Source organism: Aedes aegypti, chromosome 1, assembly GCF_002204515.2.
Source record: "Aedes aegypti strain LVP_AGWG chromosome 1, AaegL5.0 Primary Assembly, whole genome shotgun sequence".
NCBI lineage: Eukaryota > Metazoa > Arthropoda > Insecta > Diptera > Culicidae > Aedes > Aedes aegypti.
The window spans coordinates 154,061,883-154,086,759 of NC_035107.1; the positions used below are offsets into that span (position 1 = coordinate 154,061,883).

At 39.7% G+C, this 24,877-nt stretch overlaps 2 protein-coding genes across 2 annotated transcripts in view; one reads left to right on the forward strand and one right to left on the reverse strand.

The window, feature by feature from the left end:
• LOC110678487 (sulfotransferase 1C4-like) overlaps positions 1-24,877 on the forward strand; it is a 92,277-nt gene that overhangs the window by 39,999 nt on the left and 27,401 nt on the right. The window lies entirely within an intron of this gene.
• LOC5579482 (sulfotransferase family cytosolic 1B member 1) lies at positions 1,722-24,567 on the reverse strand. The gene is made up of 3 exons (XM_001647730.2): positions 24,327-24,567; positions 2,468-2,594; positions 1,722-2,402 (listed from the first exon to the last, which is right to left on the reverse strand). Exons 1-3 carry the CDS (start codon positions 24,537-24,539, stop codon positions 2,008-2,010), a joined length of 735 nt encoding a protein of 244 aa, XP_001647780.1. The 5' UTR covers positions 24,540-24,567; the 3' UTR covers positions 1,722-2,007.

Genomic DNA, 24,877 nt, shown 5'->3' on the forward strand with positions numbered 1-24,877 from the left:
CTAACATCACCACGGCGGAGGCAAGTCGATTTGTCATCGTCGATTGGGACATGCTAGTCAACAGGCCATGGAAACCATCGCGAAGCATGAAATGGTGACCGGTTTTACGAACAAGGTGACCGCATAGGGTTCTGTGATACGTGTGTGATGGGCAAGCAATGCCGTGAGCCGTTTGACGGAGTTCGTGAAAGAGCACTCGTCCGTTGGAGCGAATTCACTCAGACGTGTGTGGGCCGATAGATCCCCCGGCCTGGGATGGATCAAGATTTTTCGTTTCCTTCATCGATGATTGGACCCATTTTGCAATGATTTATCCTATCAAGCGCAAGAGTGAAGTCTTCAGTTGCTTCAAGCAGTATGAAGCTTTGGTTACCGCCCACTGGAAACGAAGATCAGCAAGCTTACGGTGGATCAAGGTCGCGAATATTTTTCGAATGAGCAGAAGCGATACTATCAGAAGAGAGGCATCCAAGTTCAGCCAACAGTGGCGTACTCTCCGCAGCAAAACGGAGTTGCTGAACGCTTTAATCGAACCCTAGTTGAGAAGGTAAGGTCAATGTTAATTGATTCTCAGATGCCCAAGCGGATGTGGTCAGAAGCGGCCATGGCGGCAACATACATCCTGAATCGGAGTCCCACGACGGCGCTCGATGGAAAAGTTACCCCTGTGGAAATGTGGACGAAAACAAAGCCGGACCTGAGCAAGCTTCGAATTTTCGGTTGCAAGGCCATGATGTGGGTCCCGAACCAGCTGAGGAAGAAACTAGATCCAAAGAGCCGTGAAGCAATTATGATTGGCTATGCGCCAAATGGTTATCGCTTGTGGGGACAGGCCGTCAGAAAGGTCATTATTGCAAGAGATGTCAAATTTGATGAAGACAGTTTCCGCTTGCCTGCAACGATGCTGAAGCAAAACAGCCGCTGGTGATTCGTACGTTCTATGAGCCAGAGGGGGAGCCTTGGGATACCACTAGAGCAGATGAAGACCAGTGCACGAATTCACGAATTTGACGTTTGGAGCGGTGCCGAATTTCACTCGTTGCCATGGTCACATAAATAACACGGCACCGCTCAAACGTCAGATAGTGAACTCGTGCACTGGTCCATACAGTTGTTGTGGAAGCGATGTAGGTACGATAGGCAAACAGTTTCAACACTAAATAAATCGCACTCGCTCGTTCCGCGTGTGTAGCAACATGAGATGGATGGATATTGGTTATGAAAGGGGTCTGCGTGGTCTGTAGGGATTTGATTTCTAAAACTTGTAACCAACTCAGTTATTGGGTCACCAAGTGGCTCGGTAGCTTAGTTGGTAAAGCGCTCGTCTAGCATACAAGAGTCCTGGGTTCAAATCCCAGCCGAGCACGTGGATTTTTTTTTTCATAATTTCACCCATAATTTGTCCATCTTTACCACGCGTAATGAGTAAATTAATTTAATAATCATGCGGATTGGATTACCGAACAGCTCAATATAAGTGTCAATTTGAAAAAATCTATTTCTTAGTAAAATTAAGGGATAATTCAAAACAAAGTTTTTTTAAAATACACTTTAAAATATGCTTATTCAAATATCGGGAAAAGTTTTCGATTTCACCTGCGCCATTTTGAAATGTTACGCTTGGAAAAGTGGATGAAAAAACTACGAAAAACCTTTTTTTTGAGCGACTGACGGAAGGTTAAAATTTAGTGTCTTTCGAAAAGAAATAAAAAAACTGGGAGTTTTCAGTTTCCTTTCTGTTATTTTCGTATTCCTTCTAAAGCGAATAATTCACTTCTCATTATCGTCTGGAGCTGGCTCTGGTTCTGAATCCGAAACGTTTATACTGCTGACTGTTTTATAATCCACGCCACTCTCGCTTTCATTATCGCTATGGTTTGTATCCGCTCGTTTTCTATCAACTCTCTTGAGTGGTGGCGATGTGATCTCTGGTGGACTGAGCTGACGAACATTTCTCTTCGATGCCGTTCCATGTCGATGCGTTGTATTGCTTTCTACTGCTGAGAATCATGAACTGTGTGTAGGAAATCTCAAATCAGAACCTTCCAAGTTATACAATGTCCATTTACGAATACGCTGTTTTAGTTCGTCAGTTAGCTCTTGTTCTGAAGAATTCACTCTACCTTTTCTTATGAAACCCTGAGTATTGTGATTCAGAATGCCTACTGCTTTTAGTTCTGCCCCGTTCATAGATGGATTATTTTTGCAATTTTCGATACTCAAATGATCTACTAGTCTCGCCACATCTTCGTCAGAAAGATTTTTATCAAGGAAATTGGCAACGACTCGTATGGTTTCCGATAAATTTTTGTTCATATTTTCATAGAACATAAAAAGAACGTTCGGCAAGCTGCGTGCTTGCCATCCCTGCTTCACATGCGTCCAATATGGTGACCATGGAGCTGAAATGTTAAAATATTATTATTTATTCAGATGATTTTATACAACCTCAGTTTTTCTGACTTACTCAAATCGTTTTCAAAGTAGTCGTAGAATGTTTTGAAGTCTCCTTGATAGCCTTGGGTACGATATAATCTGTTAAGGTGGTAATATGACACAACAACGTCTGATGGATTCCTCGCAACATAGATTACCTGGAATGCAGCGATAAAAATCAAATGAGCTTGAAGAAAATTCATGCATTTTATACTAATATTCCTAACAATGTTTTTAAAAGACACTGAAAAAGCAGTTTTCTGCGTTCAAATCAGCAAATCAAGAAAACTAAAAACACAGCCGTTTTATTTGCCAAATAAAATAGCTGTGTGTTTTTATTTCTCTCGATTTGCTAATAAGAAAGCGCAGCCGTCAGCTGTCAAAACGAAAGCATGTTTTAAGTAGGCTGACCATAAGTTATCCGGATAAAAACGGGACAAATGAAGAACTACAACGGATTTTAAAAGAAGAAGATAATGTTCTCTCAGATAAATCTATACAATATTTATTGAAAAAAAAAATACTTCGGAAACTGCCTAGAAATTTGTTGAATGATTTCTGAGATTCGTCTATTTTAAAAAGTTCGTTTCAATGCGAAAAATATGATTCTGTAGGGCAAATGTACCATTAGTGGTGCATCTAAGGGAAAACTGCTAAACCACGGTGATAAAATCATCAAATATATGATTTTAACGTATCAGTCGATAGATTTCAAATCCTTCTATCATTCAAATGTATAAAAATCACGATTCATTTGAAATTTCCCTAAACTGCAATAGGAACACTGTTCCTTTAGTGGAGGTATGTTTTAAGAATGGTTCCTTTAGTGGCGCAATCCATTGATTTCTTATGGGACCCTCCACTATGGGTACCGATGCACCACTATAGGTGAAAAGGAGCAAAACATGTAAGCAAAATAATTGTTTTAAATAGTTTAACGGTTAAATTTCATGAATATTTTTCGAAAACTTGTATTATTTTCGCATCGTACATCATAGAAAAATATCACATAGCCATAAATTAGTGCGAAACATGTCAAAACACACTACCTCCACTATTGGAGCTACCTCCACTAAGGGAGCGTTTGCCCTATTAGTAGAATTTTGCATTGAGAAAAGAAAGACAGAAATGTTTTCGTTATTCTGATCAAATCATGGAGGTAAAACGTTCTAATACTTCACAATTTCCACTACAGAATTGTTGTTTAATATAATTTACAAGGTTCGATAGATAGTGTATATGGGGCCTAGAACATTGATTTGAAATATGTATTAAATACATATAACTTCGTCATTTTTTCTCTCGATATTAAATCTTTAAGGTTTATTCTAAAGTTAAGTAGCAGGCAAAATGTGAGGAATATGATTTCAAGGTTTAAAGGACTTAATTGAAAACACGTTTTGTCCGGCTGATTGTCACTAAACTTCTTATTTTCCTGTATTTCTCCTTTTCGGTACAAGTTTGAATATCTCTCTACTTCTCTTTTCTTTCATTCTACTTTCTCGCTTTTTTAGTGCGAGCTCTCAAGAGCTTTTTTACATTATCACAGAAAGATTTAACTAATACAAGATATCAATGAATGACCTGAAATTGCTGAACCAGGATTCTTTAAACCTATTACATTCTTATATAAACAATATCTGAATGACACCCAACCATGGTTTGGAAATACCAAAAATTGGGATATTTAAAAACATATAGACAAAAAGTTAATTAGAAGAATATATTGAGGATTTGCCCTCTAATACTCACACCTAAATAATTTTGTCACACCAAAATATTCTCCCACCATGTTTGCCAGATATTGGATGGCGTCGTTGCTAACAAAACCAACAAATAACGCACATGTAACGCATTATGTTGGATTGTATAGATATTGAATGCAAGTTGCGTGATTCTATGAAAGTGCCATATAAACTGACGTGTGAGTATTTATTTTTCCACGCTGAAAATATGCACGAGAATCTATTCCTCAACTAAACGAACAATACTGTCTAAAAATTTACTTTAACTTTGAATGAGAAACTGATATATAACTAAACTACTGGAAAAAATATGACATAAAACTCCGAAAATAAATAAACTGTTTATTATATTGTTGTTTTTTTTTTTGCTTTTAACTGTTGTGTAATATATAGTAACTATTCACAGCTTTCAAAAAAAAAACGGGACAATTTGAGAATTTTTGTTAAAACGACGGGACAGTTCATCAAGGTGATGAAAACGGTACTGTCCCGTTAAATACGGGACGTATGGTCAGCCTAGTTTTAAGGCCCAAACGCAATGAAAGCGGAACGGCAACGGAAAGCGGAACCGGTCCGCCAGGATGAACTATAACATGCTAGTCGACTCAGTGTTGGTTCACTTTCATTCGTTGACAGCTCAGTCGAGATGATGTGATTCATGCTGGCGAACCGGTTCCGCATTCCGTTATCATTGCGTTTGGGCCTTTACTCATATAGAGGTCCTCAAGCAAACTGCCACGAACACCAACGCACAATCAATCTTACACAAGTCGATTTCCTCAGAATGAAAATGTATCGATGTTTGTTTGACGTCATTGAGCTTTCGGTCAACGGCAGGCCAACAAGGAACTGGTTGTTTTTCAGCAATTCTGTTTATATTTGGATTCTCACAGCAAACAAAAGCAATGTTGTGACAGTTCTCACAGCAAACAAAGAAAATTTTGTCAACATTGCACTACTACGCTGGCAACTGGATTGGTCTATGAAAAGAAACAAACTCGATTGGCTGGACCATCACAGAACACTCTTATGCCGGCAGGGCGAACCTGGGCGAACCATTCAAAGTGAACCTTTGTAAGTCTACACTTAAGGCCTAAACGCAATGATAGCGGAACGGCAACGGAAAGCGGAACCGGTTCGCCAGCATGAACTATACTTTGCTTGTCGATTCAGTGTTGGCTCACTTTCATCCATTGACAGCTCAGTCGAGATGGTGTGATTCTTGCTGGCGAACCGGTTCCGCATTCCGTTGCCGTTCCGCTATCATTGCGTTTGGGCCTTTATAGTGTCGAACCATTCTAAGTTTTTTTTTTTGAAATACAAAAATAAAGGTAAAAAGAAAGGGGTGTTTTGAAAAAAAAAAAATGTATGTGAAACATAAATAATTTATGAATTTATTTATTTCGTCAACCGACGTAGACTAGTACATTTTACATATAAATACATATTTTTGTTTTATTTCTTAATGCTACAGTCGCCTCTTCACATCTCGAAATCGAAGGGACCATCGAGATAGGGAGAGATCGAGTCAAAGAACAAATTTTTGATGAATACTAGATTGAAAAACACTCCGTTGCCAAGAAAGTAATACACAAACAGACGTCATTTTGCGCTCCTAATTTGTTTTGAATCCCAAAAATTTAGTCTAGTACCCTTCGATATTGGTCATATCGACATACGGAGAGAAAATTGAGAACGAAAAATCAACAGAAACACATCGAGATATGGAGATATCTAGATAAGGAGGATATCGAGATATGGAGAGTGAAAATGTATGCAGACTGAAAGGACTTATGAAATCATCGACATAGGGATAGATATCGAGATATAGAACATCGAGATGTGGAGAGTCGACTGTAGTATGAATTACGAAATTTTTTAAAAAAATATTGAGAAAGAAAATGTAGTGTAAGTAATGTGTTCATTTTGTTTTATTTTATGTGTTGCGATTTCTAATGGATTGGAATTATATTTTTAGATTTTGCCGAGACAATGGTAAAGTGAATAGTTTTGCAATGTTGATTGTAAATGACCATCATTTGACTTAGAGGCCCATTTTGCCATACTTTGTTCGATGATGATTTGTCAGAAATAAGCTACGATTTCGTAGTTGCCTAGAAGGAACGTGGAAATTTAATTGTGAGATTTCTGTAGAATCAATAGGTTACGAAACGATAGCATTTATAAATGGAACCCTTGCGATTTCACGCCGCTCTTTCAAAGTTTATATGTTTGTCAATAAGCTTGCATCGTGCATTATAGGATGGAAGTGCAAATTGAGAAAGGAGACCATACAATGCTGCAGTGTTCCATGATTGATCTTACATCTTCTTCTTCTTTCTGGCATTACGTCCTCACTGGGACAGAGCCTGCTTCTCAGCTTAGTGTTCTTATGAGCACTACCACAGTTATTAACTGAGAGCTTGTAACATGAGTCCATGTCCCATTAAATAAATTAAATTATTAAAAATAAATATTGTATTTGCATTGCATGGTTAGGAGATAGGATTTTGTCTTTATATTAGAATATTCCATTTTCACCCGCCCATCAACACGCCGTCCGCTACCAATACCGCTACCAGTTACCATGACCACCATACGGTTGGTAAGCGTGGTACCAGGAAACCGTTGGCTACCACGGGAGAGAACGAGAGAGAGAGGGCAGATAGTTGTGGCTTGTTAGAGCGATAGAGTTTCAGCACGGGCTGTTAAGTTTGAGCTCGCAAAGAGTACGGATCGAGCGTAGGAGTCCTAATTGTGCCCGCGAAGTTTTGTGCCGGAGTGAAGAAACCGGGTGTGAGCCTTGGTAACTGGCGAATATTGAAAGTGTGTCCGAAAACAACTACGGAACCTTTGGTGTGGGAGAAGATAATACGGGCTGATACCCTAAAAGCGTGCACTCATTTTACCGCTTCGCGAGTGAGAAATCCGGAAACCGACGTCGGTTTCCCGCCAAGACCGTCTCGACGCGAGTGCCCCTTAAAAGTGCTGTGAAGCCGAAGCAGCGTCCCCAGAGCTTTCATCCGACGCCCATTCCCTCCCCACCGGCGGAAGCGACATCGCTGTGAGCGGAGCGGCGGCGAGGGCCCAACCTAAATGTGCTCACGAGTGGCAGAGTAGGCAGCCCCTGAGGTTAAGGTAGGTTGCATGAACCTCTAATTTGTTATAAGCTTACTGTGCCAATGACCATTTTTGCATGCGTATATCGTGTGGCAGGTACGAAGATACTCTATGCCCTGGGAAGTCGAGAAAATTTCCAACCCGAAAAGATCCTAGACCGGTGGGATTCGAACCCACGACCCCTCAGCTTGGCCTGTTATTGATGTTACATATGCAGTGTATAAAGTTTTAATTGTGTATGGGTCATGGAAGTTGTAGCAGAAACGTTTCATGAACCCTAGCATGTTATTAGTACTGTGGATTATTGTATTGTAGTGGTCTACGAAAGAAAGTTTAGAGTCTAAGATTACTCGTAAGTCCCTTACTCTTTCACATTTTTCCACATTTTGATTTCCTAATGCAATGGATTGAAGGTAGTTTTTGTCAGTGCTTGTTTCGGCCAAGATGCGACGGCCCTACGTCGTTTTTTTTTTTTTTAATTTCTTTATTAGTATCATTCCAAACATTACATTCATTATTTCTTATATCTAGGTGTTCTGTGTTGTTATGCAACACTATCATCCTAATTTGGTAAAACAAATCTAAGATTTTATTAACATTTTGTTAACAACATATTACATTTCATTTGCCGTAGCAGTTCAGATTTTTTATAGGTGAGTTGATTTCACCTGCTTATAAGAGAAAAAAAACCGTTTTCAATATACTTAACCTAACTTAACCTAAACATATAACGCATTAATCGTGGCAATAGAAGATTGTAACGATTTTTGCCTGAAATTATTGATTATTTTATTTGACATTTGTTCCAATGTTTCAACATTGGATATTCTATGTAACTCATTGGTACTATACCAGGGAGGAAGCCTCAGAATCATTTTCAAAATTTTATTTTGAATTCTCTGCAGAGCATTCTTCCTGGTATTACAACAGCTAGTCCATATTGGTACAGCATACAACATGGCTGGCCTGAAAATTTGTTTGAATATCAAAAGCTTGTTCTTAAGACAAAGTTTTGATTTTCTATTAATAAGTGGATAGAGACATTTTACATATTTGTTAGATTTGGCTTGAATGCCCTCAATGTGATTTTTGAAAGTTAAATTCTTATCTAGCATGAGCCCTAGATACTTAACTTCATCTGACCAATTTATTGGAACCCCTCTCAGCGTGATAACATGTCTACTTGAAGGTTTCAAATAAAGAGCTTTTGGTTTATGTGGGAATATTATTAGTTGAGTTTTGGAAGCATTAGGAGAAATCTTCCATTTTTGCAAGTATGAAGAAAAAATATCCAAACTTTTTTGCAATCGACTACAGATGACACGCAGACTTCGCCCTTTGGCGGAGAGGCCTGTGTCATCCGCAAACAAGGATTTTTGACAGCCCCGAGGTAATTCAGGTAAGTCAGATGTGAAAATATTGTATAATATTGGTCCCAAAATGCTGCCTTGAGGAACACCAGCTCTTACAGGAACTCTTTCAGATCTGGAGTTCTGATAATTAACCTGAAGTGTACGATTTGACAGATAACTTTGAATTATTCTAACAATGTATGTTGGAAAATTAAAGTTTTTCAATTTTACAATCAAACCTTCATGTCAAACACTGTCGAATGCTTTTTCTATGTCTAGAAGAGCAAGACCAGTAGAATAGCCTTCAGATTTGTTGGAACGGATCAAATTTGTTACACGTAAAAGTTGATGAGTGGTCGAATGTCCATGGCGGAATCCGAACTGTTCATTGGCAAAAATTGAATTTTCGTTGATGTGGGCCATCATTCTGTTCAAAATAAACTTTTCAAAAAGTTTACTGATGGAGGAAAGCAAACTGATTGGACGATAGCTAGAAGCTTCTGCAGGATTTTTGTCTGGTTTCAAAATTGGAACAACCTTAGCATTTTTCCATTTGTCAGGAAAATATGCTAATTGAAAACATTTGTTGAATATATCAACTAAAAATGATAAGCTACTTTCTGGAAGTTTCTTGATGAGGATGTAGAAAATTCCATCATCGCCAGGAGCTTTCATATTTTTTAATTTTTTAATAATAGTTCTCACTTCTTCCAAATCAGTCTCCCAGGCATTTTCGAAAACGTTCTCTTGATTTAGAATATTTTCGAAGTCCTGAGTAACTTGATTTTCAATTGGACTAGTAAGTCCTAGATTAAAATTGTGCGCACTTTCAAACTGCATAGCAAGTTTTTGAGCTTTTTCGCAATTAGTTAGTAATAATTTGTTTTCCTCTTTCAATGCCGGTATTGGCTTCTGAGGTTTTTTCAAGATTTTAGATAATTTCCAAAAGGGCTTAGAGCCAGGGTCCAATTGAGAAATTTTATTTTCAAAATTTTTGTTTCTTAAATCTGCAAAACGTTTCTTGATTACTTTCTGCAAATCCTGCCATATAATTTTCATAGCAGGATCACGAGTGCGTTGAAATTGCCTTCTCCTCACGTTTTTAAGACGGATCAAGAGTTTAAGATCATCGTCTATAATCACGGATTCAAATTTTACTTCACATTTTGGAATTGCAATGCTTCTGGCTTCAACAATGGAATTTGTTAAAGTTTCAAGAGCATTGTCAATATCAAGTTTAGTTTCTAAAGAAATGTTAACATCAAGATTAGAGTCAACATACGTTTCATATGTATTCCAGTCAGCTCGTAAATAATTAAAAGTGGAGCTGATAGGGTTGAGAATCGCTTCATGGGATATTTGAAATGTAACAGGGACATGATCAGAATCAAAATCAGCATGAGTAACTAATTGGCTACAAAGATGACTAGAGTCGGTTAAGACCAAATCAATTGTAGATGTGTGGAGACCCATTTCGTTGGTCACCCTATCATCTGGTTGGAGTGTAGAGAAAACGTCAGTTGAAAAATAATCGAAAGAATTGTAACGCGTGAAATCGAACGGCTAATAAAAATAGTTATAGTTTTAATCGTCTGCCTTTATTATCACTCGTTCTCGTGTCCGGTTCCCACATTGGTGACCCCGACGTGATTTTTCACTCGATTGCATTGCGGGGAAATCGCGGACATTCCGATTCGATAAGTTTTTGTATCGCGCCGATTCTAACCTCAAAATGGTTGACGAAAATAACGGAGCCGGAGCTGTCGCAGCAGGAGCTGAATTGGCAGCCGCCGTTTCTGTAAAACTGCCTGATTTTTGGAAAAATGACCCCAACATGTGGTTCGCTCAGGCAGAAGCGCAGTTCCATCTGGCCCGGATCACCCAAGACGAGACCAAATTCTGGCATATCGTCGCCAGGATCGACCAGAGCGTCATCTGTCATATTTCGGATCTGGTCAACACGCCGCCGGTCATCAACAAATATCAAGCAGTCAAAGACCGGCTAATCGCACGATTTGCTTTATCCCCACAAGCTCGGATTGAGCAGCTGCTAGGATCAAGCGATTTAGGCGATCTGCGACCATCGCACCTTCTTGCTCGTATGCAGGAGATTGCTACCGGCCTCAACGTGGATGAAAGCATCATGAAGACACTTTTCCTGCAACGTATACCGAGTAACGCCCGTGCGATTTTGTCCATCAGCGATGGCAGTCTCACCAAGCTGGCTGAAATGGCCAATCGAATGCTAGACTCTTCCGCCACGAACGTTTCCAGTTGTTCTGCTCCAACAACCGGCTCATCGCCCCTCGATTACAGCAGCCTTAAGGGAGAGATAGAAGCGTTGACAGCCGAAATTCGCCGGCTGAAGGCCAGACCGAACCGAAACCGAAGCCGTTCATCATCAAGACCAAGCACGGTAGGAGACGATACGATTTGCTGGTATCACCGCAAATATGGAGGACGAGCTGAACACTGTCGAGAACCGTGCAGCTTCAATCGTCAAAAAAACTAGATGGGCGCCTTCCTGAGTCGGCACAGGTAGGCGGTGATGGTGGAAGTCGACGTCTCGTAGTATTCGATAAAACCAGCAGTACCAGATTCCTCATCGACACGGGTTCCGACGTTTCTATAATCCCTGCATCAAGAAGCGACAAGCAAAGAGGAACCATTCCCTTCTCACTTCACGCAGCCAACGGGACGAAAATCAACACTTATGCCAGCAAATTCGTCTCAGTCGATCTCGGACTTCGGCGCCGCTTTACGTGGCGCTTCATCGTTGCTGATGTGAGTGGAGCTATCATCGGTGCAGATCTTCTTGCGCATTTCGGTTTGCTGGTTGATTTGAGGCACCGACAGCTTATCGACGGAGCAACTAAACTTCGATCCATCGGCAGTCTAACCCCGGCTGTCATTCACGGTGTAAAAGCGGTAGATTGTCAACACCCATATCGTGACCTTTTGGCTGATTATCGCGAGATACTGGTTCCATCGTCGATTCCACGTGAGGTGAAGCACGATGTCACGCATCACATCATTACGAACGGCCCACCGGTCGCATCGAAATCCCGTCGAATGCACCCTGATCGTGAAAAAGCAGCACAAGCGGAATTTCATGCCATGTGTGAGATGGGGATCTGCCAACCGTCCAGTAGTAGCTGGGCCAGTCCTCTCCACTGTGTTCCAAAGAAAAACGGAGAGTGGCGATTCGTTGGCGACTATCGTCGGCTGAATAAAGTCACCGTTCCAGACAGGTATCCAGTTCCACATGTCCACGATCTGCTCAACAGATTTCGAGGTAAGACAGTCTTCACTACGCTTGATTTGGTCAGGGCCTACTACAATATACCGGTTGAGGAAGCAGACGTTCCGAAAACAGCAGTCATAACACCCTTCGGACTGTTCGAATTTCTTCGAATGCCGTTTGGGCTTTGTAATGCAAGTCAGACTTTCCAACGGTTTATGAACAAACTTTTCGGAGATTTGCCATTCGTTGTTGTTTTTATCGACGATATTTGTGTCGCATCACCAAACGAAGAAGAACATAAAAACAACTTAAAAGTCGTGCTGGAACGTCTTAAGGAAAATGGCCTTGTTATCAATTTAGAGAAATGTACATTTTTTGCGTCCCAAGTTGAATTTCTTGGCTACCTGGTTAACCAAGACGGTATTCGTCCTTTACCGTCACGCGTCGAGGCTGTAGCCAATTTCACCACACCAACGACTGTGAAAGATCTGCGACGATTTCTCGCCTTGATAAATGTATACAAGCGATTTATTCCACATGCAGTGGAACCTCAAGAAGTCCTGCGAAAACTTATCCCCGATAACCGCAAAAACGACTCAAGAAAAATAGCATGGGACGACCATACGCAACGTTCGTTTGACAAATGTAAACAGAGTCTTGCAGAAGCTGTTTTATTATTCTATCCCGATGCCGAAAAACCGTTAGCACTGATGGTTGATGCGTCTAATTTCGCCGCTGGAGCTGTTCTTCAGCAGCTCATAGATCAAGAATGGAAACCGCTTGGCTTCTTTTCGCAGAAGTTCTCAGCAAGTCAACAGAATTACTCCACGTTCGGCAGAGAACTAACGGCTACAAAGTTAGCCGTGGGATATTTCAGACACTATCTGGAAGGTCGTCAATTCACGATCTTCACTGATCATCTTCCGCTTACTTATGCTCTCACAACAGACCCTAGTAGTCGATTGCCTCACGAAGAACGTTACCTTCGCTATATTGCAGAATTCACTACCGATGTTCAACATATTAGTGGCCAACACAATATAGTAGCAGATGCTCTGTCTAGAGTTAATGTAGTTGTAGCTGGAGTGGACTTTAATGCGATTGCCAAGGATCAAATGGATGATCCCCACTTGAAGAAGTTGCTTTCGTCGACATCAAGCTCCCTTAAGCTTGCACCATGTCGCTTTCCAGATGTTTCAGTGCCTGTTTACTGTGATGTCTCACTTGATAATCGTATCCGTCCCTATCTTCCAGAACGTCATCGAACAAGCGTTATGACACAACTACACGGAATGGCCCATCCAGGAGCACGCGCCACCAGACGGCTCATCGCTGATCGATTTGTCTGGCCTTCTATGAATAAAGACATCAACCTGTTCGTAAAGACTTGCCAACAGTGTCAACGTTCAAAAATCAACCGACACACGGTAGCGCCACTTTCCAGCTTTGATGTACCCAAAGCTCGATTTCGACATATTCACATTGACATCGTCGGTCCTCTTCAGCCTTCAAAGGGAAATCGTTACCTACTGACCATTATCGATCGGTTCACGCGCTGGCCTGAAGCAATTCCACTCAGCGACATGACGGCTCCGACGGTTGCCATGGCTTTGTACTCTGGTTGGATAGCGCGTTTTGGAACTCCGGATACAATAACAAGTGATCAAGGACGGCAATTTGAATCGGACCTATTTCGGGAGCTAACTAGGTTGTTGGGTGTGCACTACATTCACACAACCGCCTATCATCCACAGGCAAACGGAATCGTTGAGCGGTTCCATCGCACACTCAAGGCCTCGTTGATGTGCACCAATTCGGTGGATTGGCACGACCGCTTACCTCTGGTGCTCCTTGGTCTCCGAGCTGCATTCCGCGAAGATTTGAAATGTTCTACAGCGGATCTTGTGATCCTGGTGAATTTTACGACAAACCAATCGGAAACATCGACCGCACTGAGATGTGTAAAATTTTGCATCAAATTTTCTGTGACCTAAATGCTCCAAAAGCGATCCATCATTCAAAGCAGAAAGTGTTCGTTCATCCGAAGCTCAAGGATTGCAGTCATGTTTTCATTCGTATCGACTCGGTGAAGAAGCCGCTCCAGCAACCATACGAAGGACCTTATGAAGTGCTGCACTGCCCATAACTGCATATTTGTAACATTCGACAAAAGTAGGCATTGAGTAAATGGAATACTAAGTGTGCATTTTATGGCAGTATGGGAGGAAACTAAAATTTATAAAAATTATCAGGAACTCAAAAATGCTTATTTGAGGTTGATATTTTGTACAACTCATATCGCATACTAGGTGAATTGTCAGAAAATAATTCTGATAGAAATTCCATAGCTATCACATTACGAGGCTCATTTATAATCTCAATGTGACTGTTATGCGGTTATAAATACCAATGTGACAAAACAACTTGGTATTTTTTTCGAATTTTCTAGAACAATCCCACAGATTTCAGTTAGCTGATCGAAAGTGTTTATCATTTGATAACTCTCCATGGTATTAACTCCATTTTGTTAGAAATGTCGAATGTGACTGATTTGCAGTTATGGGCAGTGCAGAGAAACGAAAAATTCTTTGATATTTCTGTATTGGGTAAAAAGCAAACCATTTCAATCGACCGCATCAAACCAGCCTTCCTATGCGATACAAACATTTCGGACCATCCCAAGGAAGGAAACAACACCATAGTTACACCATCTGGCCACCGTGTCCGGTTCCTGGTGTAACTGGGGGGCATATGTGGAGACCCATTTCGTTGGTCACCCTATCATCTGGTTGGAGTGTAGAGAAAACGTCAGTTGAAAAATAATCGAAAGAATTGTAACGCGTGAAATCGAACGGCTAATAAAAATAGTTATAGTTTTAATCGTCTGCCTTTATTATCACTCGTTCTCGTGTCCGGTTCCCACAGATGGATTTCTAGAAGAGGAAAAACATGTAAGGCTATCAGGGTATTGAAGTGAGAAATATCCTGAAGAGCACTCGTCAAATAAAATTCTGCCGTTGGAATTTCTTTGAGAATTATTCCATGACCGATGTTTGGCATTAAAGTCACCAATGACAAAAAATTTTGACTTATTGCGAGTCAATTTTCGCAAGTCAGTTTGGAGCAAGTTAACTTGCTGTCCAGTGCATTGAAAAGGCAAATAGGCAGCTATGAAAGTATATTTACCAAGCTGTGTTTCAACAGAGACACCTAAAGTTTCAAAAACTTAGTTTCAAATGACGAAAACAGTTGATGTTTTATACGCCTATGAATGATGATTGCAACTCCCCCACATGCCCCATCAAGCCGATCATTACGATAAACAAAAAAGTTAGGATCTTTTTTTAGTTTCGATCCAGGTTTTAAATAAGTTTCGGTAATAACTGCTATATGCACGTTATTAGCTGTAAGAAAATTAAACAGCTCGCCCTCTTTACCATTCAGAGAACGAGCATTCCAATTTAAAATATTTAAATTATTTTTTAGATCCATTAGAAAAACGTAATCTAATAACAATTTGATTTGTAAATTTTACACCAACTTGGACTGCTTCAGTCATAGTGGTGGCTTTGAACATTGCATCAATCATTAGATTCAATTGTTCAGTTAGAAAATTAAAATCAGAGGCAGACATATCACTTGAAGTGGGTACATCTGATGATTTCCCATTGGAATTTTCGGTAGACGAAGAAGCGGAGTAGGAATTACCTGTGGCGGTAGGGTTTTTTCCATTTGATTTGAAACAAGTAGAATGGGTACTCATGGAACGAACAGGGGAGGAGTTCAAATTACCTGCTACGATATCAGCAAAGGATTTTCCGTGGGTAGATACATTCGAAATTGAAAGATTCGAACGGCTACCCGACGGATTAAAATTTGTTTGTGAATGAGCATGATTATGATCTTCCTGGTGGGTATGATTCCTAATCAAGCGATCGTTAACTGAAAAATGAGCATTGTTCGATACTCTACCAGGCAAATTCCGGAAACGACCGTTATCGTAACGGATATTATCCTTCATCTGCCTGGTACGAGCCTCAATGACTCTTTTGCGTGAAGGGCATTCCCAAAAGTTAGCTTTATGAGGGCCCTTGCAAATGGCGCATTCGAACTTTCTGGTATCTTCTTTCACAGGACAGACGTCCTTAGCGTGAGAAGAACCTCCGCAAATCATGCATTTAGCATCCATGCGACAATTTTTTGTACCATGACCCCACTTTTGGCACCGACGGCACTGAGTGGGGTTCTGGTAATTTCCTCCAGGTTTCTGGAAATGTTCCCATGTCAGACGGACATCGAACATAAGTTTTGCTTTTTCTAAAGCTTTAATATTATTTAGTTCTTTTTTGTTAAAGTGAACTAAATAATATTCTTGAGAAAGCCCTTTCCGAACAATGCCAGATTGGGTTCTCTTTTTCATAATGATTACTTGGACTGGGGAAAATCCAAGTAAATCATTTATTCCATTTTTGATCTCTTCAGGTGACTTATAGTCACTTGAGAGACCTTTCAAGACAACTTTGAACAAACGTTCAGTTTTGTCGTCATAAGTAAAATATTTGTGCTTCTTCTCTTCAAGATGTCTGAGAAGAAGTTCACGATCTTTAAGAGTTTCCGGCAAAACGCGACAGTCTCCTTTCTTTGCGATTTGGAAGGAAACCTTGATTCCCCTAATGGAGTTCAAGATCTCCTGCCTAAATCCCCCAAATTCGGAACAACTGACCACGATAGGCGGCACTCTTTGCTTCCTCACCTGAATCAAAGAGCCTGGGCTAGAGGCTGCTTCGATTTGGTGTTCGGAAAATTTGTCTAGAGCATCGAACTGATTGCTCATTTCGATACAATTATTCATTTCACCCTTGGAAGAAACTTCGCATTCCGGAGAAGCGTCCTTTCTTCCATTCTTGCCACGTGTAGTGACAGTTTTAAAACCCACTTTTTGGAAGGAAGTAGTGAATTCAGAGATTCACCCTTCCTTTTGTTAGTTGTTGATACCATGTTTAGTTAATAAACGAGAAAGACGTGACCTTCGAGAGGTTTTTTCCCAAGACGGTGTCCAAGAAGGATTACCACCGCTAGCTTTCGCCAACGGGTCCAACGAAAAATCGAAGGCACGGGTCCAAACAAGGATCGTAAAGGGATCAATAGTAGAAAAAATAGTACTGAAAAGTACTGTTTAAGTAGCACTGAAAAGTACCGTTTTTAATTTTAGCACTGAGAAGTACTGTTTATGTAGCACTGAAAAGTACTGTTTATGTAGCACTGAAAAGTACTGATTTATTGCTTTAGGTAGTTTTTAAGAAAACTTCGCGCGCACTGACGGCCCTACGTTGTGATTTTTATATTTAAACCGACGGGACTCAGGGCGACAAGAAGGGAACGAACAACAGGTCGATTGTTAACTAATTTATTGCTCCCCACCGAGAGGCAGTGCTCCTGCTCGGTGAGGGATACGAAATATACAGAATGGAAGCTACGGTGCGCTTTACTGCTAGCTGCAGCCAGCCCGACGCAAGATTAGGCTGCTGGCTGCACTGAACGGAATCCCCCGCCTTGAACTGAATGATTTTCGACTCATCCGAGCCCCATGCCTATTTTCAGACACATTCAGGATGATTTTCATCTCTGTTGGAATCATCTGTTTACAAATCACGCCGAATGAAAATCATCCGATTTTGGAACTATTTTCTCCTTTCAAAAAGATGTTCGAATTTGAATGATAATCATTCATGGATGTAAACAAACCACATTGCATGCTTGGTAATAAAACATCACAATAATTCCAATGGGATAAAAAATAACCAGACGTTGATAGTTCAATGCACTTCATTATTTATTTCCATTATTCACAAATATGAGTTTATCTCATGTCCACAGGCCCGTTGTGACTCCACCAAATCCTCGTCCAAAAACCTTAATTGCACAAAAATACATTATTGCACGAACTGTGTATAAACGGTCTCGATATATCCCTGAAAGTAAAACAGACGGTACTAGTTGCAACCTTGGTTGATGCCAATAAAGATTATTTAGGAGAATTCATTTTAAAATAACAATTACCTACAAAATCCATGATGGAAAAGTCAATACACCATGCTGCTGCCACCATATTTTTACAATGTTTTCAAGCATGATTTGACAGTTGGGATCATTAATTTGCTGTATGATATTTTAGATGGTAATTGAATGATTTTCGAATTAGGACATGGAAGGAAATAAAATCCTTCAGAAACTGTAGGTTATTCATTTGTGTTGACTTCATTCAATTATCTACTTATTGTCATACGGCTATATACAGCAAATCATTACTAAAATGGATGATTTTCGTTCTGTAGTCGGTGGAAGCATCATCTTCTTTCGTAGTCATTCAAAGTAAGGAAAATGAAGTTTTGCGGCCATGTGAATTACGAATCATTCAATATAAAGAAGGTGCTTTCGTTCAGTGTGTTGATCGCTCTATTGACGGGAATGAACAATGGGCAGCGGGGTTGGCTTATTTCAATGGGCTGCTTCTCCACATGCTGTTGGGTAGATCGAAGTAAGGACTGTTCATTTTATAAAGTGGACACCTTGTGCAAGCTGTATCTTTTTAATTTATTAATGAAATTTCAATTGGTTTTCTGCATATCGTTCGACTAGTATTGTACAATGTTGTGATAATAAAAATTCTCTGAAATAATTAAATTTCACACGAATATGGAACAACGATTGAAACGGTCGATTTTTGGAGGTTATCAAAATCAATGGTTGTTAGAAATTAGGTGGAAAATTCGACAATTTATATTTTTTATTTTCAAAAAAGGCTTGTTTTTCGAAAGCATCATCAATCAGAAGTCTGATGGAAAAAATCAAGTTATTTTTAGAGCAACAATTTTACAGATAGGATAAAATCATTTTTCCCCTATATGTTTTAGAGAAAAATATTTTAAATTTCAAGGGAATTGATATGAGTAGAATTTTTTGGTTAAAAGGGAAGTGCTAATATAGTATTAATATGAAAAATAACTTACGCCTGCATAGAGTTACTTTTTTAGTCCCCACGTCACATTTAAAGCACAATAGAAACACAATTGCTTTATTCTTAGAAGACCTTTCAAAGTACATTGACAATCATCAAAATTGGCAACACTGCTGTAATAAAATCGATTTTATTTTCTACATATTATTTTCATAATATGTCATTCTGAGATTACCAATTGAAATATTCGGAGAAAACCGTTTACAATGATTACATACATGATTTTAAAAGTATGAGACTTTTTAGTAAACCTACCACAAATAGTAAAATTTATACTTAAGACTGTGGTTCAAACTCACGATTTAGCTCTCGTTTATACAAATATAGTTTCTTTAGTAATCCAAACTAGTTTTGAACACGCTTTTTACTTTTCTCTTTTGCTGAGAGTGAAAGGATGGTGTATCAGCAAATTTGACCATAGATGGGTAAATCACTAAAGTTACCTAATATCAGAGAATTGTGGAATATAATTGATTTTTTCAAAGCTATACCTTTAGTAGAATAGTAAAAGAGACAAACATACAATTTGTTCAAAAAAATTAGGATTTTTGTTTTGCGAAAAATAATGTTAAACTTTGACGAACAGCTTTTCTTAGGAGTTTTTGGAAAACGCATATAGCTCTTCAACCAAAAGCATTTTCTAAGATCTTATTTTTTCATAGCATTGTAGAATAATAGTTGAACGATGCACAGAAAACCGATTACGATTTTATCAATAAATAAAAAAGTTATAGCATAAACAAAGTGTCCACTTTATAAAATGAACAGTCCTTAGCCTACGATGACGACGACGGCGGAGCGAGATCGAACATACTCCCGCCCGAAAACGAATGTTTTCCAATTCTGCTTTCCGTTGTTCGTCTCGATCGAGCTGCGTTGTGGCTTGGATGTGATACTCGTAGATGGTGCGCTGGTTTGATTTTAATTTGATTCGTTTTGTTGTTGCTGTGGTTGGTTGTTTCATTGCTTTGGTGGATTACGATGCGAACGATGATTCGAATTACTTTCGACATGGACATTTCTAAACCATCAAAAAATAGCTTTTGAGCATCGAAATTATCATAAACTTTATTAATATGTATTGTTTTACACATGAGTTTGAATTCTGTGGCAAATTTAGCAAATAAAGGCCATACAAGATGGCAAACTTGCATGCAAGTTGACTGAAATAGTCAAATTTTGCATTTTCAACAGCCAATATCTCCAAAACTAGACGTGCTATGATGTTTCTGAAAACGGCAATGGATTTAGCAACCCTTAATTAAGTAAATAGTGGTATTTTGGTGCTTGAGACAAAATCGTGTTCCGCAGTGTAATTGAACTCCGATCCTCAAGATCGGTAGTCGAGAAGCTTGACCTCGGGGCTATATCACATATGTAATTGCTTGGCATCAAATGCGAATGTTGTTTGAAACACAACTGCATTGATTACATTTCATAGCTGTTTTCTTCAATCATCATCCATCATTGAAAAAGCAAAGCTACTATGTTCAATTTTGTAACATGTCAGCAATTGCGCCATTTGGCAGCAGCTCTAAATGCAGGGGAATGAAGAATGTCGTATTTCCGATGACTTTTACAATTTATCTGTAATTCGGATACAAAAATGGTGTACTACAATAATGTTCAGAAATGACAAAGGAATGATACTACGATTGAATTTTTATGATTAGGCATGAGGTTAACCCTCTCTTTCCCATGGTAGCACAGGTGATCCACCGATTTTCAACGAACGCGGGCTAAACCGAATTGGTACGAGTAGCTCAATAATAATTTAAATAAATTTATACGCTCATTTGTCTTATCAAACATCGAAATAAGTGACCTAAGGGTCAAACTATTGAAAAACAATCAACTAACTATTGAAAAACAATCAATTTTTTTATTGTGGTTTTGAATAATATAGCTTATTTGGAACAACTTTTGTTCAAGCACTTTTTTTAGAAACGCCATTTTGATAGCTAAATTGTCGAACAAAGCTGTGGGAAAGAAAGGGTTAAGAATCTCGTAGAACAAAAACTGTAGAGAAATGTATGTTTTACAGGTGCTTTAATGAACAGAAATCAATTTTATGAGGTCAGAACCATCTCTAATCGGCATACAGTGTTCTCAAAAGTTGTAAAGTACTAATAATATGTTCAACTAGTGGTATTAATTTTGATTTTCGTTTTTCCAAATTCTCGTTAGAATTTTTTGAATGTAAAAAATAGCCAAAAAACACAAATTCGACTTGAGGCACCTTCTAATCTTCTCCAAATTGGATGAAAATTTGTCTGGTAGTTTGTTTTAGTATTGCAACTAGGACTAGGGGGTCACTGGTTAAATCCCAGAAATTTTGATTTTTGTGAAACTGTCTAGTGGTCATTCATCAATAATTGAACTAGCAAAGTCACAGGTATTAAAAATCATGAAGATTAAGCCGTCGCATGCGTAGTTTCCGTACAAAAACTGCAATGTCCCACAATACGGGTATCTTCGGTGGCCATTCCTCGGTTATTTCGATGGGTCAGTAGAACCAACGTGGTCATTCATCAATAATTGAACTAGCAAAGTCACAGGTATTAAAAATCATGAAGATTAAGCCGTCGCATGCGTAGTTTCCGTACAAAAACTGCAATGTCCCACAATACGGGTATCTTCGGTGGCCATTCCTCGGTTATTTCGATGGGTCAGTAGAACCAACGTGGTCATTCATCAATAATTGAACTAGCAAAGTCACAGGTATTCAAAATCATGAAGATTAAGCCGTCGCATGCGTAGTTTCCGTACAAAAACTGCAATGTACCACAATACGGGTATCTTCGGTGGCCATTCCTCGGTTATTTCGATGGGTCAGAAGAACCAAAGTGGTCATTTATCAATAATTTAACTAGCAGAGTCTTAGGGATGCAAATTAATGAAGATTGAGCCGTCGCACGCCTAATTTTGGTACAAAAACTGAAATGACCGACAATACGGGTATCTCCGGTGGCTATTCCTCGGTTATTTCGGTGGGCCAGAAGAACCAATGTGGTCAATCATGAATAATTGAACTAGCAAAGTCACAGGTATTTAAAATCATGAAGATTAAGCCGTCGCATGCCTAGTTTCGATACAAAAACTGATATGACCCACAATACGGGTATTTCCGGTGGCCATTCCTGGGTTTTTTCGGTGGGCTAGAAGAACCAAAGTGGTCATTTATCAATAATTGAACTAGCAAAGTCACAGGGATGCAAAATCATGAAGATTAAGCCGTCGCATGCGTAGTTTCCGTACAAAAACTGCAATGTCCCACAATACGGGTATCTTCGGTGGCCATTCCTCGGTTATTTCTATGGGTCAGAAGAACCAAAGTGGTCATTTATCAATAATTTAACTAGCAGAGTCTTAGGGATGCAAATTAATGAAGATTGAGCCGTCGCATGCCTAATTTTGGTACAAAAACTGAAATGACCGACAATACGGGTATCTCCGGTGGCCATTCCTGGGTTATTTCGGTGGGCCAGAAGAACCAATGTGGTCAATCATCAATAATTGAACTAGCAAAATCACAGGTATTTAAAATCATGAAGATTAAGCCGTCGCATGCCTAGTTTCGATACAAAAACTGATATGACCCACAATACGGGTATTTCCGGTGGCCATTCCTGGGTTATTTCGGTGGGCTAGAAGAACCAAAGTGGTCATTGATCAATAATTGAACTAGCAAAGTCACAGGGATGCAAAATCATGAAGATTAAGCCGTCGCATGCGTAGTTTCCGTACAAAAACTGCAATGTCCCACAATACGGGTATCTTCGGTGGTCATTCCTCGGTTATTTCGATGGGTCAGAAGAACCAACGTGGTCATTCATCAATAATTAAACTAGCAAAGTCACAGGTATTAAAAATCATGAAGATTAAGCCGTCGCATGCGTAGTTTCCGTACAAAAACTGCAATGTCCCACAATACGGGTGTCTTCGGTGGCCATTCCTCGGTTATTTCGATGGGTCAGAAGAACCAAAGTGGTCATTCATCAATAATTTAACTAGCAGAGTCTCAGGGATGCAAATTCATGAAGATTAAGCCGTCGCATGCCTACTTTTGGTGCTTTGTGTAAAACTTTCCGGTGCTCCAAAAGAATCGGAATAACCATCCATTCATTCTTTTGGCAAAATACATCCAAACATATAAAATCGTAAAGAATTGGACACAATCCATTTGGTTTTGTGGTTCAAATCTGAGTAATTTCATCGAATTGTCCAGATTGGCCACCTCCCGGGACTCCAGCAACCGGTTCCGCATGGACCATACTGGACCGAATTTTTCAGGGAATGTGCGCCAGTAATTGGTTCCTTATTACAGAAAAAAAAATATGCCAAAATATCCATCAACCGAATAGTGCCGATGTAAATAACATATACAGAACTGCGATGGAAACTTAAGGGTGAGCTACAACGGTGGGAGCGGCAACGCGGCGCGGCAGGTTTTGACAGAAAATGTATGGGTTAACTGTCAAATCTTGCCACGCCGCGTTGCCGCTCACATCATTGTAGCTCAGCCTTTTTTGATGTTCCGGGTTTCCGGAACCGGGTATGAATAACTAAGTGATTTGAGAATCTCTATTCACAGTCCACGTGAATACCTGTTCAACAATATGAAAACGGTTCAGATTACTTGTTTAGTTACGAAACTACAGGTCGTCAAAGTAAGGGTCTCTAAAGAAACTTTTTTCATATGTAGCAGGCTTCCGGTGGCCACAGTGACCAAATCCGGATCTCCGGGAGGGTTTCTGAAACTAGACATGTGACCCTTCATTTAAGCCCAACAGAACTAAATTCGGTCAAAACACTGATTTTTGCGAGCTGTTTGAATTTTCGGGTCGAAAACGACCATAAGTCACAATTTGTAACTTTTTTTATGGAAGCTCCCCTAGGAGTCATTCTAAACTTTTGTTTCCGCAAAACAAAATTTCCCACAAAAAAATAATTGTCAGAAAGTTTCAAATTGATAGGTTATTTCAATCAAAAGTTACATTGAGTTGAATTTTGAAATGGGTCGAAAAAGACCCAAGGTCCTTACTAAAGGCTGAGCTACAATGATGTGAGCGGCAACGCGGCGTGGCAAGATTTGACAGTTAACCTATACATTTTCTGTCAAAACCTGCCGCGCCGCGTTGCCTCTCCCACCATTGTAGCTCACCCTTAAGGTTAAAAGGATTAAAGGCCCCAACGCAATGATAGAAGAACGACAACGGAAAGCGGAACCGATTCGCTAGCATGAATCAAACCATCTCGACTGAACTGTAAACGAATGAATGTGAGGCAAAACTGAGTCGACAAGCACGTTTATGCTGCCGAACCGGTTCCGCTTACCGTTGCCGTTCCTCTATCATTGTTTTTGGGCCTTTTACCGCGCAGCAAAATGGTGAAAAGTATGCAATATTTACCTTTGCCCCAGCTGTAAATATACTTGGTGGTAGTAGTGAAAAGGGGAAATGAGTTTTTATAAATCTCCGAGTTGTTACAGATGTTAATAGCTCATAAGCTGGCCTGGATGCTTGTTCTATAAACTGTTTACAGGATTGATTTTCGTTTTCCTCAAGAAACTGTTCCTTCGTTTTGTCATGCATGAACATGTGAAATCTGAAAAAAATGGTCATTAGTTGGTTGGTTCTTTATAAGATTCAGATTGTCCCGTTTTGGCGGATACCGAGGAAAGGTGGAAATTAAAAAACAGCGATTTACCACATTCCAAAACAAAAAAAGGCAAATGCACACAAACACACACACACACACACACACACACACACACACACACACACACACACACACACACACACACACACACACACACACACTGGGTTGCAAAATGGTGAGTCGACAACTAGGAAGGAGCGACCAACATAGCTCTGGTCCTCACAAGCCCCTACCTCACGCTTCCACGGGTCTAACGATGACAAAGACCGCCAGCTAAGGGTTGCGTACTTAGCTGGTAGTG